Below are 17,721 nucleotides of genomic sequence, written 5' to 3'. Positions count from 1 at the left end.
GAAGAAGAAGAAGAAGAAGGAGGAGGAGGAGGAGGAGGAGGAGGAAATTCCCTATAGAGGGAATGGGCTGTGTAAGAATCTTTCTCATAGAAGAAATATGCCTATGATGCTATTTCCTCATTAAGGGACATACTGAACACTCTTCCAGATGACCAGAGGCTACCATGATTCCTTTTTCCTATTACTTGTTGTTAAAGTTCTGCACTCTTCATCTACATCATAGTTTGATGACCAATCCACAGGGTACATCTCTAGACAAAATTGTATGGTCAAAATTTGCCCCAAGCCCTAACAGTTCCTAGGCATCCCTTTTAGATATAATACAGGCATCTTTCCCTTAGCAATAACTCTCTGGTGCAATTTAGATCATAGGCACAGAACATAGAACTTTAGCAGGGAAAAGGGTCTTAATGAAGGCCTACTTCAACCCCTTCATTTTGAAGATGGTGTACAGAGATTCAGCTAGGTTCAATGAATTGCCCAAAGATCACACAGAACCTAGGTTAGAACCTAGATTTCCTGACTCTTGTTCAATACTCTTTTTTGGTTCAATACTCTTGACTCTATTCCTTACGACCATTATATTTGCTTTATGACCTGGAAATAAAATCACAATTAAACTATGATCAGATACATGAATTAATATTCTAATTGGGTTTCAAAAGTGCTTAACTATCCAAAATTGGTAAAAAAAAATCAGAGCTCATTGAAACTTTTCAAACATTACTTGACACTCTGGAGTCTAGATATCTTGGGTTTCTCTCTTCATACTAAATATGAACCAGTTGACTATAGTCCCTTAAATTATGGGGGGCACCCCAAATCAAACAAACCAAAAAATAAAACCTTCTATGAGATCACAGCCTCAACATCACCAAAATTATATCTATTAGTAAGAAGTCAATGTATTAAATAGTTTTTGCTTTTTTCCCCCACAAGGGAATTAGTGCCAATTTCCTATTTTGTGCATGGATATTAGACTCCAAGCTCTATACAAGTCAACAGTGTGATATCACAGCCTAAAATGCTAATGAGATAAAGGTTGAAACTATAAGCAAATTAGGAGAGCAAAGAATAGTTTACCTGTCAGATTTATGGAGGAAAGAATTTATGACCAAACAAGAGATAGAGAACAACATGAAATGCAAAATGGATCATTTTTATGATATTAAATTAAAAGGATTTTCCACAAAGTCAATGCAACCAAGATTAGAAGTGAAGCAGAAGAAGAAAGCTGGGAAATAATTTTTACAACTGGGGTCTCTGATAAAGGCCTCATTTCTGTAATACATAGAGAACTGAGTCAAATCTATAAGAATACAAGTCATTCCTCAACTGATAAATGGTCAAAGGATATGAACAGGCAGTTTTCAGATGAAGAAATTAAAGTTATCTATAATCATATGAAAAAAATGATCTAAATAATTAGATCAGAGAGATGCAACTCAAAACAACTCTGAGGTGCCACCTCACACCTATCAGGTTTGCTAACATGATAAAACAAGATAATGATAAATGTAGGAGAAGACTTGGGAAAATTGGAACACTAATGCATTGTTGGTGAAGTTGTGAACTGATCCAACCATTCTGGAGAGCAATTTGGAACTATGCTCAAAGGACTATAAAACTGTGCATACCCTTTGATCTAGCAATAGCACTACTAAGTCTATATCCCAAAGAGATCATAAAAATGGGAAAAGGACCCACATGTACAAAAATATTTATAGCAGTTCTTTTTGTGGTGGCAAAGAATTGAGGGGATGCCCATAAATTGGGGAATGGCTGAACAAATTGTGGTATATGAATGCAATAGAATACTATTGTCCTATTAAAAAAATGGTAAGCAGACAGACTTCAGAAAAAACCTAAAAAGATTTACATGAACTGATGCTGAGTGAAGTGAGCAGAACCAGGAGAACACTGTACATAGTAACAGGAACATTATGTGATAACCAGCTTTGATAGACTCAGCTCTTCTGAGCAATGCAATGATCTAAGACAATTCCAAAAGATTCATGATGGAAAATGCCATCTACATCCAGGGAAAGAAGTATGAGGTCTGAATGCAGATCAAAGCATATTATCTTCTCTTTCTTTTGTTGTTTTTTGTTTTTTCTTTCTCATGGTTTTTCCCTTTTATTCTGATTCTTCTTTCACAACATGACTAATGTGGAAATATGTTTAATATGATCATACATGTACAGCCTATATCAGATTGCATGTCCATCTTGAGGAAGGGGACCTGGAGAGGTAGTGGAATTTAGAAATCAAAATCTTATAAAAGCAAATGTTGAAAACTAAAAAGAAATAAGTATTTTTAAAAGTGCTTTTCTACTCTCAAAAAAAAAAAACCCTAATGAGATTTTTGATTATAATGAGAGTCATAGTGTCGACACTTCCCTACAAGAGGTCAAGATTGGGAGAGAGTTGACTCCTCTCTTCCTTTAGTCAGTAAATTCTACATAACTCACAGAACTAAGGAAAGGGAAGGTCTGGGTTTCTCTTCTGCATTAAGGATCTGCACCTTGACACTCCTTCACTCCAGCTCCTGATCAGAGCCCAAAACTACTCCGCTTGCTCCAAGAATCTCTTTCTGTCTCTGTCTCTCTCTGTCTCTGTCTGTCTGTCTCTCTCTCACACAGACACAGACACAGACCACACACACACACACACACACACACACACACACACACACACTTTGTCCCAGAATCTCTCCTGTCTACTATGTGCTAAGCACTTTTTACAATAGTTATCTCATTTGACCCTCACAACAATCCTTCAAGGCAATTTCTATTATTATCCCCATTTTAAAGTTGAGAAAATTGAGTCAAACACAAGTTAAGTGGCTTGAGCAAAGTCACACAGCTTGTAAATGTCTGAGGCCAGATATGAACTTAGCCTTTAAAATTAGCCTTTTAAGGTACTTTTTAGCCACTGCAAAACAGATAACTCAGGTCCAATCATTTAAACAATTTGCATGAGGTACCCAAACCTGGGGAAATGGGGCAATTAGGCTCAGGTGCTTGAAGACTAGGGTACAAAGTAGAGGGATATTGGGCTCAAAGACAGGATCCCCTACGCTAAGAGAAGGGAGGGGTCATCAAGATAGATCCTGAGCAAATTATTTCTTGGAATCCCTAGGGCTGGGGTTAGGGCAGAGTTGAACCTGCAAGGGGGACTAAATAGGGAATATCTGCCTGAGTTAGGAGTGCATGAGGAAGAGAAACCAGACAGACTATATATGGAAAAAATTTTAATATTTCCTTTTCCCTTCCAGAGTTTGATCCAAAATCTCACATTGCCACCTAACACAGTAAGTATTCATATCCTTTGCACTAGATAAGTCAGCAAATGTTATTGTAGTTTTTGAGTCAAGCCTCTGTAGAATAGCACAGGAGCTTCAAGTTAAGCAACAGCAAACTCAATAGATGAGGAAGTCCCAATTTTTTTTCCAGATATATTTAGGTTCCTGGTTTCCGGTGGCAAGCTGTTTCAACACTTTGGTCACTCTCCATCTTGACTTGCTCTGACCTTTGTGTTGGGCACAAGCTAGCCTCAGCTTAACAAGATTACAGTATGATGGTTGGTTCAGTTCCACTTGTTTATTCCTTGTGTGGTCTCACTGCTTCTCTTTTGGGGGACAATTATACTGGTGATTCAGAAGGATGAATTAAACCAACCTCACAAGGAAGAATTAAGGTGTGTTGAGGCTCTCTCCTGTGCTATGTAAAAAAGACCCTATACCATACCACAAAAAAAGAAGAAATCACCCTTAACATATTAACAGAAAGCAGTTACATTTAATTTAAGTTGAAGGGGAAAATAAAGAAGAGACAGGGGCGGGAAGGAGAGAATGAAGAAAGACAAGAGTGGAAATGTAAGAAAAAAGGAAATGGTAGATAAAAAAGAGGGAGAGAAAGAAAATGATTTTCATAGTATGGCAATTGACTCAGAATATTGTAAGAGGGTAAGGTAAGAGGTATAAGGTAAGAGGGAGAGTGGCAATAGCCAGGAGGCATCAAAAGTAATGGCAAAGAGAGACAGAAAAGAATGGCAGTCCCATACTGAGCTCTAGACATCCCATATGGACATTGATTTTTCATGAAACATAGTGTTGTTTGGGTATTCACCTATTAAAATTCTTAACTCTGAGCCCCCATCCAATGACTTTGGAGCAAACCAAACCAGATGATTCATGAAATCAAAGCAAAAAGTACTTGATAAAATAATATAGGTATTAACATTTGTGGCACTCATTATTAAATGGCTGCTACTTCCCAAATGTCTCCAAAGAACATGATGATCTCCTCAAAACAGTAGAAAGACACATCAATTCACTCACAGAAATTTCAAAAACTAGAATGTGATGAAGGGCTCTATTTATACATTTTCCTTCCCATCTCAAAACAGCGGTAGCTAGAGAGTACTAGCAACCTGGGAAGGCAATCAGGTGAACTATGAAACCTTAAAATGAAATTTTGCTCCCATTAAGGTCAAGACAGGATGCTAGTGCAGAGGAGGTGGCTGCAATGTCTTATGTCTCTCTCTCCTTCCCTTTGACTATATTTGAACCTCCCCCACACTTTTTTTTTACCAGTCTACCTCTCACTACTTCTGAGAAAAGTTCTGTTTTCTTTTTAAACTGTACATGTTAAAAACATGTCTGCTGAATCAGAATACATGGCAAGTAACATGACTGTACTGTGATGTTTGGTCATAGGACATGTAATTCACATCTTCTAGGATGTGTAATTCAAAGAACTTGCACACCATTGAATGTCTCATCTCCCAAATATTGTAAAAATATTGGAGTTTTGGGGTGGCTAGGTGTGCAGTGAGTAAGAGCACTGGCCCCAGAGTCAGGAGGACCCGGGATTGGTACCAGCCTCAGATACTTAATACCCACACAAAAAAAACTGGCCATGTAACCTTGGGCAAGTTACTTAACCCCAATTGCTTTAAAAAAAATATTGGAGTTTTCTCCACCTTTCCCTCTTTCCTTTAATTCTCCTTCCTTAATGTGCACTTGGTCTTATACCTATATCCAGATTCTTCTACTTCCTGCCTTTGTAACCTTGGGTAAACCTCAATTTTTTCCTTTCATAACATGAAGTGATTTTAGTTCTAAATACTGTGGTTTCTAATTAAATTAATTTTCTTTCCATAAGCAGGTGACATATAGCTCAAAATATCCTCAGTGACAGAATCAAACATTTGCTGTGGATTATTCAAATACTTGAAAGAGAACTCCCTGTATGGGAACTCCCTTTGCCAATCCAGATCACAGCCCACTTATGACTCAATAGATAAGTCTTATGAAGTTGCTTGAAAGACATAGTATCTGAAGACATTTGTCCAGGGTATGACACAGCTAGTGCCAGAAGCAGCAATTTAATCGAGGTCTTCCTGACCCTAAACCCAGCATTGTATCCACTAAGCTACCCTGTCTCTACAATTGAATTGGAACCTAGAAAGGAAGAAAGCATTTATTAAGTACCTACTATGTGCCAGAAACTGTGTTAAGTGCTTTATAAATATTATCTCCTTTAATCCTCACAATAACTCTGTGAGGTAGGTGTTATTAACCTTCAAAGATGAGGAAACTGAGGCAGAGTCTGTGACTTGTACAAGGTCACACAGCTAGTAAGTATCTGAGGCTGGATTTGAAATCAGGTCTCCCTGATTCCATGCCCACTGTGCCATCTTGTTGCTTCTTATATACTGTAAATGTACAAAGTAGGTAATTACAAATTGATTTCAGAAATAGTGATCCCATAGGATCATATTTAATTTTTTTTCTGGGGACTCTTAGTTTAAAAGAATGCCTATAAAAATTAGTTAATTTTATGAAGGGGCAGAAACCAGAAATTCTATTTTCAGACAAACTATTTTGCAAACATAACATCCATTACTACAGATTTTGTTTTCTTAAGATGCATGGGTTTTTTTTTCTCCCTCTACAGACTTCCTTCCCTGATGCTACTGGTGGAATCACAGAAGTAAGTATGAGATTAAATTGAAAAATTATTAGAAAAACAAAACCAAATTACATATAACTTTGTCTTTCTCTTACATAAAACATCTTCCTACTAACTCTGTTCACAAGTAGAACAATGTAAGAAGAGCACAATATACTTATAATTATTTGAATGAATGAATGCAAAAGTATTTATTATGTGCTTATGTGCTGTGAGCACTATGCTAAGTAGCAGAGATGCAAATCCAAAAGTAAAATATTAAGTTTCTCCTTAATAGAGTTCCATGAGTTCTTTCTATTTGCAGAATGCCACTTTTTTTATTTCATTTTGGAACTTTTTTCTCAAGTCAACAGGTCAAACCAACAAGAATTTATTAAATGTTTACTATGTGCCAGACACTGTGATAAGTGTTGGGAATGAAAATAGAAGCAGAAAGACAGTTCTTGACCTCAAGGAACTTACATCCAAATGACAGAAGACGACACCTAAAAGGAAGTGGAAAGGGGGCATGATAGATAAAAGTCCAGAGAGTCTGGAGTGGAACCCAGAGACAAATGAAGAAACAGCTGGCCTGCATGCTTTCTTTTTAATGAAGGTTCTGGGAGAAATTAGCTAATTAGAGGAAGAGACAGCAAGGGCCCAGGATACATCCTGTATGAGAAGGTTAGGAGAGGGGTGCACTTCCAGGATGATCAAGCTATGGCATGATAGAGAAAATTCAGATGACCAAATGTGGAGATTGAAGAGGAAAGGAATTGTTGATCATTTTCTTGAAATAAAATGACCACACTCTTTTCTTTTCCACTCTATACTAAAACCTTAATCATTCTGAGGTTACTGCTCTCATTTGTCCAGGGGTGTGCTGGTAAATGTTTAACATTCAGCTCTCTGAAGGAAAAAAAAGTATTCTTTGACAGACTGTTAACTTTAATCTATATTATTAACATGTTCTCCATCACTTAAGTCTAGAAACAATAAACCAAAGCAATAAATCAAGCCCTGATGTGTAGCTATGATGATTTCCAAGGAGTAAATGGTCACACTGAAAATTTAACAATCTGCTTTTAAGAGCTGGTATGAACCAGCTCCAAAGCTGCTTCTTTAATTCAATCCAATAAATATTTATTAAGCCCCCACAATTCTACAAGTTGCTGAGAATATAAAGACAAAAATAAATTACCCTAGGTCAAATAGTCTTTCTGAATGCTCCCCAGTTCATCAAAAAATGTAATTAGCAAACAAAAATCAATTACAAAATGTCGCTCCAAGGCATTTTCCTTACATGGCATCTCAATTCTATGGGAAGCAGGCTGTCTAGCCTTTTTCCCATGGAGAATTACATCAGCTGAACTCTGTACATGCTCATAAGGACTAAGATCAGTGGCTACTCTTCTGTTATGCTATACATCCGGCCATAGCATAGCTTATAACAGGGAACTATAGCAGATTCAATGTTAATCAGCTAAAGCAAGTTGGAGGTATATTTGAGGAAGCAGAGAAACACGCTACAGAGAGATTTGGATGTAGAAAGGAAGTCACTCAAAGGCGTGAACAGCTTTGAGAAACTGGGTCCTTGGCAGCAGAGAAAAGAGCTGACTATGATTGCTGGAAGAGAGCTAGCTCTGCAAATTGAGAGTTGAGTTTTGTAGTGGAGCAAACCCTAAAAATCCAACTGAACAAAATAACCAACAGAAACACTAGTCCACGTGAAACTAAATGAGGATTCTTCAAAGAGAAAAAAGACTTTTAGATCTTGTAGTACCAGGAGTTGTGTCCTAGTTTATATGTGTGAGTAAGGCAATATACAACCAATTTCAGTATATTATAATTGTAGTGCCTCACTACTATTATCTGCTTTTTGAGTTCATACTTCCCACAAATATTGTGCATACTTGTGGAAGAATGCCCCCCCCCAGGTTTAGAAGTTTATAAGTTCTATTTTTTTTTTTTTTGCTTTTTAGAGGACAATTGGGGTTAAGTGATTTGCCCAAGGTCACATGGCTAGTTTTTGTGTTGTGTCTGAGGTCAGATTTGAACTCAGATCCTCCTGACTCCAAGGCCGGTGCTCTATTCACTGCGCCACCTAGCCACCCCCATAGGTTCTATTTTAATGTGCCATCTAACAAATGCCTTTGAACCTAGGTCCTCTAATACCAGATTCAGTCCTCGTTACACCATAGCATACTCCATTTTGACTCTTATGGTTTTGACTTGCTACCAGCTTGGTTCTAGCAGCCTTCCTCCCTTTTCAGCTTCCTTTTGTGTATTGTCTTCTCCCACGTTTTAAGTCTCCCATTCTTATGTGTATTCCCAGTGCTTAGCATGTACTAAGTGCTTGATAAATATTTATTAACCATTGGTTGGCTTTGTTGTTGTTCAGTTGTGTCTGGCTCTTTGTGACCTTGTGGACCTCTATCCATAGGGTTCTCTTGGCTTGCTATTTTCTTCTCCAGTGGGCCACCAGTTCATAGGCAAACAGAGATAGGGACTTGCCCAAGGTCATATAGCTAGGAAGTTTCTGAGGCTAGATTTGAACTCAAGTCTTTCTGACTCTGAGCCCAGAACTCTATCCACTGTGCCACCTAGGTACCTTTGATTGACTCATCCTTCTGTAAAATAAATGGGAGCTGTTCAATATTGCCTTCTTCCTGGAATTGTGAAGATTCCAGAGATAAGTTGATAGAATGCTTTAAACAGAGGTGAGAATGAAATAATGATTGGCACTTATATTTCTATCACCATTAAAGTCAATAACATGCTTTGTACTTTATCTCTCCATTGTTTCTTCAATGTCTACTGGAGAAATTATTTTTAAGAATTTGTGCCAGGGGCGGCTAGGTGGCACAGTGAATAGAGTATCGGCCCTGGAGTCAGGAAGACCTGAGTTCAAATCTGGCCTCAGACACTTTACACACTTACTAGCCATATGACTTTGGGCAAGTCACTTAACCCCAGCTGCCCTCCAAAAAGTGAACAAAAAGACAAACAAAAAAGAATTTGCACCCCACGGACTTCAGAAAAACCTGGAAAGACTTAGTGAACTGATGCTGAGTGAAATGAGCAGAACCAGGAGAACATTGTACACAGTAACAACCACAGTGTGTGATGACTGACTTTGATAGACTTAGCCCTTCTCAGCAATGCAAGAACCTAAAACAATTCCAAAGGATTCATGATGGAAAATGCCATCCACATCCAGCGAAAGAACTATGAAGTCCGGATGGAGAGCAAAGTAAGCTATTTTTGTTTGTTTTGTTCCTTTCTTGTGGCTCCTCCTATTCATTCTGGTTCTTCTATACAGCATGACTAATGCTAAAGTATGTTTAATGAGAATGTTTTCATAGAACCTATATTGGATTGCATGCCACCTTCAGGGGGGGGGGGCAGAGAGGTGGAAAAAATTTGAAACTTATGGAAGTGAATGTTGAAAACTAAAACAAAATAAATAATAAAAAAAAGAATTTGTGCCCCAGAAATGTCTTATGCTGCAGAAGCCTTTTTGTCCTGGAAGCTCAAAGTGCCCTGGAATTCCCACGTTGGAAGGACTCCGAGCTCCTGCTACTTTTTGCTGTGATTAGAGAGCTCCTCCCAGCACCTTCATGTGAGGAAGGCACCTGGCCAGCCATGTCTTCCTTCTTCTCCAGGTTGCATTCTCCTTAATCTCTTCTGTGCCTGTTGATTGAATATCTTCATCCCACCACCTCTTCTTCTTCAGCTTCCTTGTATATACACTATTTCCCCAATATAATGGAAATTTCTGCCCCTGGGAAAGGGGTTATCTTTCTTTCTGCTGATATCTATATTCCCACTACTTAACATAGCACCTGACACATAGAAAGAGCTTAATAAATGTTTGTTGGCTGACTATTCTTAAGCATTTATTGCCTATAAGAGGCCTCAGTGGCATAGTGAATAGTCAAGTCAATGGACTTGGGATCAGGAAAAATTGGGTCCAAATCCAGCTTCTGACACTTAATAGTTGTGTAAGTCCTCAACCACAGTCGAACTCACTGTACCTTGACCCCACCATCATGATGTCATCAGTCGTCTTTGAGTACAAAGGATCAACAACAAGAACCATTATATAAACATGAATAGATTCCCAAGACTTTATTAAGTTATAGCAGCTGGTGGAGGGAGTTCCTAGACAAATGAAATCAAAGATCCTTGACGAATTTGAGGGTAAAATTTCACAACCTAGGATTATTCCAAAGCAGCTATTTTCTCTGATGAGTGAAAGAATCTTTAAGACAGGATGATGACGCATCTGTGCATTTTCAGTGCACAACAAATAGAAGGCACTAAATCAATGCTTGTTGGCAAACTGTAGCTCTCGGGGGATACTGTGAAAATGATCAAGGAGCCTCATTTGTCAGTACTTGGAGCTCTGAGAAAGATGCTGGAAATAGCCAAGAACAGATACTAACAGATGGATGCAGAAATCTTGAGACAAAGTGTTCAGTTTGTCAGAGAGTGTATATTTAAAAAAGCATGAGTGACCTTGGTTTTAGCAACCCACAACTGTTTTCCCTTGTGGGGAAGGGAGAAGGGTGGAATGACTTAGCAGAAGTAAAGAAAAAGTTATTGTTGCCTTAGATGGGCACTTAACACCAAGTGATTGCTTTTTGGTACCACACTAGAATGACATACAAAGGTACTAGACCAGACAACTGTGCATTAGAGGTGACAGAAAATAACCAAATGGTAGTAAGCTGGTTATATGGAGATTTAGGGTAGGGAGCAATCTTCCTGTGATGTAGGAGTAGGGGATATCTCCCCTCTTTCTGGAGTATCTGCAGTCCAGGACAGCATCCAAGCTGCCAGAGGAACCTTGCCTACAAGAGCTCAGGGAAAACCCCACCTGAGATACAGCAAGGACCATAAGTTTATAGAATGGGTTTGTGGGAGCCTCAAGATGACCAGGGTGATGCTGGAAGGGACCTCAGAGGCCATGTAAATCTAGCCCCCTCATTTTACAGATGAGGAAACTAAAGACCAAATAGGTGATTTGTTCAAGGTCACACAGACAGTAAACACTAACTCATCACACGGTGAGACTATCTTATTTTCCCACTTGATGACTACCATCAAAGAAATAGCTAATTCAAAAACAAGATGGACTGATCATGTGGTGAGGGCAAAGAATGACCAATGTACAGACTGTGGGCTCTTCTGGTGCCCCCATGATACAAAAAGAAAACAAGGATGAACTCTAGCATACAGGGTGGATTCCTTGTGGTGTACTTTTGAGTGGACACATAAAAGAGTCTGACAGGATGGGTAGGCATAAACTTCCTGTACTTGGTCACACAAACAGCCCCACCCTCTCACATGTGGGATGTCACCAAGCTGCTACCCATTTCTAAAAGACGATGGTCCTCAAGTCAGTTGGGTTCATGTGAAAAGAGAGAGAGAGGAAGAGGGGGAAGGGGGAGAGAGAGAGAGAGATTAACCCCTCAAGACATTATCTTAGATGTGGGATAATTGGGCAGGGGGAAGGTTGCTCAAAGGCTTTGAAAAATGTTCTGACTTTGAAATAGTCATTCAGGAAAGCTCATTTTGTGTAAGTGCTGATCAGGTTACATCTCTTTACTGTCTCTGCCCTATCCTATTCCAAACCCCTGTCTCTAATTTCTTCTTACTAGCAGCAAAAAGAACCAAAGACTGGTTCCTAGAGTAGAAACCCTAGTATAGCGCAAAGAAGCAAGAAACTTTTATAATTTCCTCCAATCTAACCAACCACTTGTGTTTCTTTTTCTCTTTTAAATATGAGATAATAGATTAGAAAAAATTCGGGAGGGATCAACGTGCTACAGTGACAAGAGCATTGACTCTTGAGTCAAAAGACTTGAGGTAGAATCCTGTCTCTGCCACTTTCTACCTGTGTGATCTTGAGCAAGTCATTAAGCTTCTTTTTGCTTTAGTTTCCTTATCTGTGAAAAGAGGCAGTTGGACTAGATGGTGCCCAGCATTTCTTCTATCTCTAGGATTATGAAACATTTTGTTTTTCCATCACATTTATTCTTAGTTATGCTCCTTTGACTTTTTTTTTTTTACTAATTATTGCTAAATTTATTGTATTGTGTTAACCATTTACTATGGGAGAAAAAACCTAAATACTTTGAACTGAAGTATAAATTCAATCCCTAGTTGACAAGTTCAAAATTTAATACAATAAAACACTGCTTCATACAAAACATGAAATGGCTTTAAAAAGCAAATACCCTGACCCACATTGTCCTTTTCCTTTTGTAACATTTAGGAAGACAACAATGATAAAAATACACACACATATAAAAATACAGCACACATGTAAATAGTAACCCAGTCAGCCATCAAGACCAAAGAGAGAATTATTCACATTACACCATTTAATACTGTCTCTGGGTCAAAAATTTTTTTAATTTAAAATTTTCAGGAATAATCACTTAGTTCTGGATTTTTCATAATTTTTTTTATCTTATCTTTTCCTCCAACATATCTCCAACTTATCCTGTTCCCCACAGAGAACATTCTTTCAGGGAAACTAGTTATTCAAAACCAACTAATATATTAACCCCTCCTGGCAGTGTATGCAATCATCTATCCAGATAGTCTCCAAAGAAGAGAGGTGAATTTCATCACTTCTTCTTTGGGGACAAGACTGGTAATTAAGACTAGAGTGCTTAGGGGGCAGCCAGGTAGCACAGCGAGTAAGAGCACCGGCTCCAGTGTCGGGATGATCTGGGGATAGAATCCTGGGCTCAGACACTTAGCGCCCACCCAGAAACACCTGGCCGTGTAACCTTGAACAAGTTACTTAACCCCGATTGCTTTTAAAAAAAAGATTAGAGTGCTTGCTTTGCCTAACTGGTATTTTGTTTTTCATTTATATCACTCCAATAATTGCATTCCTGTGGATGATCGCTTTCTCTGCATTTACATCAGTCCCAGTTTCCAACGTTAGGAAGGCTAGCTTCCCCTGGGTCATTTTAGAAGTCTAAACATAGGGACCCTGAGGCAGCTAAGTGATGCAGTGAATACAGAGCCTGCAGTCAGAAGTCCTGAGTTCAAATGTGGCCTCAGGCACTTACTGTGTAATCCTGGGCAAGTCACTTCACCCTGTTCGCTTCAGTTTCCTCATCTGTAAAATGCAGATAATCATACTTGTAGTACCTGCCTCAGTATGGTTGTGAGGCTCCAAGTTGATTGTGCCCGTAAACCTTAAAGTGTTCTCTTACTGTGAGCTCCAGTTAGAGTTTGGTGATTCAGAGTGTCACAGAGTGCATGCTTCCTCTTCAGTGGATGCTTCAGGGAGGTCCCTTACACTCAAAAGCATCCCGTATTGGCTTTCATACATTGTACATTAGCGTAGTGCAGGGGAAAGAAAGCTGGAATTGGAGACAGGAAAGCCTGCCCACTTCAGACACTTGTGAGTGGTATGATTCTTGCTGCTCTCAGCCTCAGAATTAGGAGTCCAATGAGGATCTGAGAGGGATTCCCTCATCTGCAAAAGCAGGATGATAATATCAGTAGCATTTATCTCGTTGAGTTGTTGTAAAGATCAAATGGGATAATGGATGTATCATGCTTTATAAACCTTAAAGTGACGTATAAATATTATTATTATTCACCATTGCATATGTAGGTAGTCACATTTAGAGAAGTCGATAAGCATTTATTAAATACCTACTATTTGCTAGGCATGTTTTCTTTGCTCTTGACAAAACAAAATGAACACAGGGGAAAATACAATCCTTGTTCTTGAGCAACTTACAGTCTGGGGTGAGCCTTGAGTATGAATGAAGACTGGCTTGTACATAGCTCTTGGGGCACGATCCATCTTTACTGACCATTTGTGGGAATGAATGGTGAGCAATCACAAAAGAATTGATACATTTGATGCTTCCTGTCTTTCTACATTAGGACTGTGTCACAATTCTGGGGCTGGCAGCAGGCATCCCAACCTTGGTAGCCATGGTCCTGCTTGTAGTTGTAATTGTGGTCTGTGCTCGGAAAAGAAGAAAGGATGGGCATACCCAGGTGATTATCCTTTTCCTTTGGTTAGAACAGGTACTCTAAATGGCTTTCATTCATTGAGCATTTATTAAGTACCTACTATGTAAGCACTTAATCAGTCATTGTGCAAGAGGTGTTGGGGATACAAAGACAAAACCAAAACATTCCCTGCCCTCAAGGAGCTTTCATTGTAAATAACTTTCCCTGTTTGTGGCTTTATAATTCTTAGACTCCTGTCCTGTCTGCTAATGCCAAACAAAAACATACTTACCTTATGCCTCAGGCTCAGTGCTAGGTTAATGAGAATATTAATTCTTAGGAGAACATTTGTTTAAAGTAAAAATGTTCTCAAATTATGGAGAAATTTTCTGGTTATAATTCTTAATGTCTATTGAGTAATAAACAAAATCGTAAAACCAAATTCCCATCTCACCACACTTGGTATTTAAGAAAATCACTTTGGCCTCTGTGTGTAGGATAGATTAAAGTGGGGAAGGTTTTGAGGCAGGTTGTTGTTTTCACTGTTGTTGATTTTCAAAGAGGATGAATGACAGGTGATGTTCCTACATGCTCATGAATTTGATTTAAGTGAGACAAGAGTTGTGTAAAGTTGTCAGCCTCACTCTCCTGAGTCATCAAAATCCAGTGGCAGGACGAAAGTCAAGATGACTGGTGATGACCAGAATGCAGAGGATGGTCTTGGTGTCTTCAATGTGTGACCAAGCTCCAAGCCCACCTCTTTGGGCTCTATGGGGTAACTTTGAAAACATTCAGGGAAAGAGAGTGGATGATAAATCTGACCAAAGAGAGGTGGTTACAAGGCAGGAAGGTGTTTATAATCAGTTATGTCCAGGAATATAGTCATCTATGCTTTTTTTTTCTTCCAGAAAAAGAAGGTAGAGTCTCCCCTTGCCATAAATATCAGGCTATTTTGGGGTCCAGATTCCTCTCCAAAGTCCCTTAGGCAATGTTATTCAGAAAAATTGTCCTGTTATTACCATTTAAAGTGTCATACGCACTCTAAATCCATTCTGTCTCCTATTTTTGGATGTGCCTGTGTTCATTTCTCATGCACTTAAATCATGATCCAAGCTTATATCTTTTCATCCCACATTTTTGTTACCAATTTAGGAGAAGCAAAGACCAAATGATCTTCCAGACCTTTATGACAGTTCTGAGGTATCATTGGAGGTAAGGATTCTTAACTGTACTTCTTAATATCTCATAGTAAACAATTTGTGGATTGTAAATCCTGTCATCCTAAGGAGAGGGTGGAAAAAGTAGATTGGGTTAAAAAGGAGAGGGACATAAAATGAAAACCAGAGGGAAAAGGACAGAGAGACAGAGACAGAGAGGGAGAAAGACAGAGAGAGAGAGACAGAGAGAGAGAGAGACAGAGAGAGAGAGAGACAGAGAGACAGACAGAGAGACAGAGAGAGAGAGACAGAGACAGAGAGACAGAGACAGAGAGAGAGAAACACAGAGACAGAGAGATGGAGAATATCAGAATGAGGTAGTAATTCTCATTACTAGAGGGTCAGTCTGGAGAAGAGACTTTATCTGGGAACGCAAAAGAAGTCTTCAAGTTGTTGGAGGGCTGTAATGAAGAAGTGGAATTAAGCTTATTTTTCTTAGAAGCAAAGGGTAGAGCTAGATGTGATGGGTGAAAGTTACTGTGGTGAAGATTTTGGCTCAATGTGAGGAAAAGCTTCCCAGCAATCAGAACCATCCCAAATGAATGGGCTTCCTTGTGAGGTAATGAGTTCCCCATAATTGGAGGTCTTCAGAGGTTGAATGATCACAGTCATGGCCCTTATCAGGAATTCATATCCAGGTACAGGTTGACCTAGATGACCTATGAGAGCTCTTCAGTTGTGGAGATTCTGTGATTCTCAATGGATGTTCATTGACTTTTCCCCAGAATCTGTCCTCTAAGGTGGAATTAATCAGATTTGTCAAGTGAACGGATATGTAGAGTGAGCGTGAGGAACTGAAGGAGTTGTGAATTCAGATGGCCAGAAATTCAGATGGTGGTATTCTTGTCAGGAATAAGGTGCAGGTTGTTGAGATGGTATCTCCCCTGAGGACCATGATGCATGAGCTGATAAAGTCTTTGCAGAGAGGTCAACACTATAAGAACCACTGGAAAGGTCTGTTACAAGGGTAGATTGAGAGATAGATTTTACTGTGAACAGTAACACTGTAACAGACTTCTTAACATTGACCTTAGCAACTGAGTTATCATTATTAGGGGATTATTTGCAGATTGATCTATTATCAACTACAATCATTTGTTTAAATTAAACTCTTGTGCTAAAATTTTGAACCAAGATATAGGGTTTTACTTAAAGCAAATTAATCTTCATAATAAATAAAGTTATAAATAGAATTCTTTATACATTTACTAATGGCTCTTTTCTGTGCTGTGAAAGGCATTAATGTCTACCTGTAGAAGAATAGACATTTCTCTGCTACCAGAGATAGGGCTGTTGCCTAATCGAATAGTCTGCCTAATCCCAGACACTCTGGGAACTAAGAAGGAAAAGCAGTCAATTTGCCTTGAATTGACATGCTAAAGAACTGCAGTAGCTTCATGACTAATATAATTCTTGAAATTCCCCTAGGAATTCCTGGGGGCATCATGACCTACTGTTTGGGAAATTCTAATCTGAGATAGGGGATGAATATAAAATAACTAATTATTAGTTGTTTGGAGAAACCTGATTATTATTTAATATTGGGATGACAATGGATATTAGAGAACACGAACCTATAAATGACTTTAATGACAGGAATTATGAGGCTACTCAAGCTTCACTTGTTCTTTTATTTGTTTTTTTTTTCCCCAGAATCTCAGCAGCCCTGACATGGATGTGAAGGAAACAATAGAGATGGAAGAAACTCATGTGTATGTGAAGACCATAATGGGGACAGAAGAGCTATCATATGATGCTTACTTTCCTAGAACTGGAATGGAAAAAAAGCAGAGTTTGCCAAGGTGGCTTTTACCCAAACGGGGCAGGAAATGAAATATCCTCAGCAACTGATTTCAAACTTACTCCAAAAAAAAAAAAAAAAAACCCAAAACACCAAACCAAACCAAAACAAAACAAAACACAGCAAACTAGACCAGAGAAAGAAATACTTGGGTCTATAATGGAAGTCAGTTAGAATGCCTAGATGGTACCTAGCCAACACAAATTTTCTTCATTGATCTGAAAAAAAAAATAATTAGCATTTGAGTTGATTTATTCTATTAGTACTTGGGTTCTGCCTGAATAACGAAGCACTTGGTAATGAGATGCCACTGCTTAAAAGAATGAGGTAGGCTCTAGGACCTTAAACACTTGAACTCCATCTCTATCACTCCCATTGTTTTTTCTGGGTGACCTTGAACAATGTTTTATTTCCCCACGTCAGGCCTTCCCCACTTTGCCTTCCTTTAATCATGGGTCAGATCTCTTATTCACAAAGAAGCCAGCAGATCAGGCTTGGATTTAATGTTCCTGAGGAATCATGTGAGACAGGAGAAGTAATGAATGAAGCAAAATCATCCCTACCTTCTGGATAGTCAAGGTTTGATATTAGGTATATACGCAATGGTTACATGACCTCAGGGCAGCCCACAAGATACTACTGTATACAGCTTCTACCTAGCTTTCCCCTGTCTCACAGAGGCAAAAGCCTTAACATCAGAAACTGTAGAAAAAGCAATTGTGCTACCTACCAATATGAACCTGAGGAT

General features: G+C 38.8%; 1 protein-coding gene across 1 annotated transcript in view; it reads left to right on the top strand.

Annotated features, from left to right (window-relative positions):
• OPALIN (oligodendrocytic myelin paranodal and inner loop protein) overlaps positions 1 to 17,054 on the top strand; it is a 22,958-nt gene extending 5,904 nt beyond the window's left edge. The window contains exons 3-5 of the mRNA XM_069067077.1: positions 13,884 to 14,000; positions 15,108 to 15,167; positions 16,826 to 17,054. Coding sequence (XP_068923178.1) covers positions 13,884 to 14,000; positions 15,108 to 15,167; positions 16,826 to 17,005 — 357 coding nt within the window. The 3' untranslated portion in view covers positions 17,006 to 17,054. The remainder of the gene's footprint in view (positions 1 to 13,883; positions 14,001 to 15,107; positions 15,168 to 16,825) is intronic.
• Positions 17,055 to 17,721: the final 667 nt, after the last annotated feature.

This window comes from Petaurus breviceps, unplaced genomic scaffold (genome assembly GCF_028583685.1).
Source record: "Petaurus breviceps papuanus isolate PSGF00001 unplaced genomic scaffold, PetGlider_PUasm1.0 90740, whole genome shotgun sequence".
NCBI lineage: Eukaryota > Metazoa > Chordata > Mammalia > Diprotodontia > Petauridae > Petaurus > Petaurus breviceps.
This window is presented reverse-complemented; position numbering and strand designations above follow the sequence as displayed.